At 47.3% G+C, this 1,716-nt stretch overlaps 1 protein-coding gene across 1 annotated transcript in view; it reads left to right on the top strand.

Moving 5' to 3' along the window:
* The window catches only part of col12a1b (collagen, type XII, alpha 1b), a 100,980-nt gene that overhangs the window by 77,566 nt on the left and 21,698 nt on the right, over nucleotides 1–1,716 (top strand). The window contains exon 46 of the mRNA XM_017302095.1: nucleotides 506–636. Within this exon, the coding sequence (XP_017157584.1) occupies nucleotides 506–636 (131 nt within the window). The remainder of the gene's footprint in view (nucleotides 1–505; nucleotides 637–1,716) is intronic.

Below are 1,716 nucleotides of genomic sequence, written 5' to 3'. Positions count from 1 at the left end.
AACTTCCTGGAAACGTCCTGGAACTTCCTGGAAACATCCGGAACTTCCTGGAAATGTCCTGGAACTTCCTGGAAACATCCGGAACTTCCTGGAAACGTCCTGGGAACTTCCTGGAAACGTCCGGAACTTCCTGGAAGCATCCTGGATTATTGATGTTAAACAGTTTTATCTTCTATTATTATTTTTACTACGATTAGTATCGTCTTTAGCATTAATATATTCGGTCATTGTAATAACAGTAAACATGTTAATTGTAACAATATTTTAATTTTATCTTTAGAACATAAACATAATTTTATATTTAAAGTCCATGTGGATCAGAGGAGGACATGTTGTCCCCCCGGGTTCTGCCGGTGTGGCCGGTTCTCTGACCTTTGACCTGAACTGGGTCATGCAGGCTCCGGTTCCGACCCGCAGCAGCTGGAACCGGGTTTGGGTTTGACAGGAATCCGTGGTGTTGGTTCCCTCCAGCTCTCAGGTCCATGTGGTTCCTGTTGCTGCTCAGACTCGGGTTTGGAGATGAAGCATCGCTGGATGTGCGTCATTAGCCGCCAGAACAAATCGGACTCTGTGAGGGTGGAGAACCGCAGACAGACTCAGCTGGGAGCCGTCCAGAGGACCCAGCGGGTTCTCCAGGTTCTCCGGAGAACCCAGCGGGTTCTCCAGTGAACCCAGCAGGTTCTCCAGTGAACCCAGCGGGTCTCTTCAGCAGTTAGCTTCCTGATGTCAGCCTGAAGGTCGGATTCATTGGCGTTCCGGTGAGGATCAGCTGATCGTTCCCAGGTCTTTTTCAGCTCATCCAGACCTGAAGACTGCTGAGCTCTGCATTTAGCGCTTTTAGCATTTAGTGCTTTTAGCATTTAGTGCTTTTAGCATTTAGCGCTTTTAGCATTTAGCGCTTTTAGCATTTAGCACTTTTAGCAATTAGTGCTTTTAGCAATTAGCGCATTTAGCGCTTTTAGCATTTAGCGCTTTTAGCTCTCCATAAATAATTTTTTCTGGAATAATTCTAAAGCGCTAATTTAATTGGTTGTTTCATAAACCTTCAGTTGAATAAAGTTTGTATTGAAGTTTTGGTTGAGTTCCTCAAGTAGTTTGGTATTTATGTTCATGCTCTTATTTTGAAGTCAGTTTACGTAGCAGTTCAGTTTCCCCTCCTGAACTTTATTGGACCAAAGCTCCAATCATGTCCATGGATCAACCAATAAGAGAGTTCCTCAACGGCTAAAACACCGAGACATGCTGGGTACCAACGGTGTGGAATCTGGTGCTTTAGCATTAGCTTCTGCTAAATATCATGTTGGCTTAGCATTAATGACTGGTTCCTGTTGGTCCCTGTTAGTTCCTGTTGGTACCAGTTGACTCCGGTCGGTTCCAGTCGGTTCTTGTTGGCTCCAGTTGGTTCCTGTTGGCTCCAGTCGGTTTCACTCGGTTCCTGTTGGCTCCTGTTGGTTCCGGTTGACTCCAGTCGTTTCCAGTTGACTCCAGTCGACTCCAGTCGGTTCCTGTTGGTTCCTGTTGGCTCCGGTCGGTTCCTGTCATTTCCGGTCGACTCCAGTTGACTCCAGTCGTTTCCGGTCGGTTCCTGTTGGTTTCGGTTGGTTTCGGTTGGCTCCAGTCGGTTCCGGTTGGTTTCGGTTGGCTCCAGTCGGTTCCGGTTGACTCCAGTCGACTCCAGTCGGTACCAGTTGGTTCCGGTTGGCTCCAGTCGGTTCC

This window comes from Poecilia reticulata, linkage group LG21 (assembly GCF_000633615.1).
Source record: "Poecilia reticulata strain Guanapo linkage group LG21, Guppy_female_1.0+MT, whole genome shotgun sequence".
In the NCBI taxonomy this organism is placed as follows: Eukaryota; Metazoa; Chordata; class Actinopteri; order Cyprinodontiformes; family Poeciliidae; genus Poecilia; species Poecilia reticulata.
Note: the sequence above shows the minus strand (reverse complement) of the source record. Positions and strands in the feature narration are given on the sequence as shown.